The 910-nt window shown below is 41.3% G+C and overlaps 1 protein-coding gene across 1 annotated transcript in view; it reads left to right on the top strand.

Annotated features, from left to right (window-relative positions):
• LOC119591387 overlaps positions 1 to 910 on the top strand; it is a gene marked incomplete in the record, with an annotated part of 32034 nt that overhangs the window by 12883 nt on the left and 18241 nt on the right. Inside the window, 3 exon segments of the mRNA XM_037940126.1 lie at positions 1 to 166; positions 368 to 520; positions 788 to 878. The exon segment at positions 1 to 166 is cut by the window's left edge and continues 7 nt beyond it. Of these exon segments, the coding sequence (XP_037796054.1) occupies positions 1 to 166; positions 368 to 520; positions 788 to 878 (410 nt within the window).

Raw genomic sequence — 910 nt, 5'->3', positions numbered from 1 at the left:
ATCAGCTGAAGCGAGCTTGGGAGGCAGCTGTTTTATACATGAACCAGGAGTTCTCTAACATCGGAAATTTAGGCGAAAAAATGGTCCAGGAAATGGAAAGATGGCAAAGAAAAATGGAATATGAACTTACGAAATTATCATACGAGTTCACATCTTGGTGGGACAGGTAAGGGCTCTTTTCTAGTTACATGCTTAATTATTTCCTCAAATACATAATCGTGATACGGAAATGTTCTCGACCATTGTCCTATCTGTATTTTACGGTTATATATCATCATCATCTGCTGTAAACCAACTAAGTATAAATTTTTATCATGTAAATTAAATTTTTCAAAAAGTCGTATGTGCTAAAAGTTTTCCTTTGCAGCATGACTCATCGCGTGGCGGCCCAGTACAACAACCTGATGTATCACTTCGCAAGGGCGCTCAACGCCCTGGCGAACGCCTGGTACGAAAATTGGGTCGCAGTGGAACGCGCAGCTCAGCCTTACGTAGACTCTCTCGTGCAGGCGTTCACTAGGTATTGCGAACTAACATGTTATGAGTTTTTGGAAAAGGGGAATGTTTGGCTGAACTCCCTTGTTTCGGCGTATGTATATATATCGGCAGCATTGGTTCTCAGGCACAGAAGAGTCATTCACATTTTTTCTTACCAAACTTCATTTAAGGGAATGAAACAGTGAGATTTGTAATACATCAGTGAAAAGATTACACTACCGCTTTCAAAACTCTCAGAATGTAAATAAGATAAATTGGACCCCAGAATTACATTTAATGGTCTTTGCAGATATGGTGTGGAGCTGGACGCCATCTTCGGTGACCAATGCTACAAGCGCATCGTCCAAGTATTTGATGAGACGGTGACAAAGCTGCAGCAGGTACGTGGCAAATCTACTGTGAATACTGCACT

This window comes from Penaeus monodon, chromosome 28 (genome assembly GCF_015228065.2).
Source record: "Penaeus monodon isolate SGIC_2016 chromosome 28, NSTDA_Pmon_1, whole genome shotgun sequence".
Classification (NCBI taxonomy): Eukaryota; Metazoa; Arthropoda; class Malacostraca; order Decapoda; family Penaeidae; genus Penaeus; species Penaeus monodon.
The sequence above is the reverse complement of the archived record's forward strand: the minus strand, read 5'-3'. Positions and strand labels throughout refer to the sequence as shown.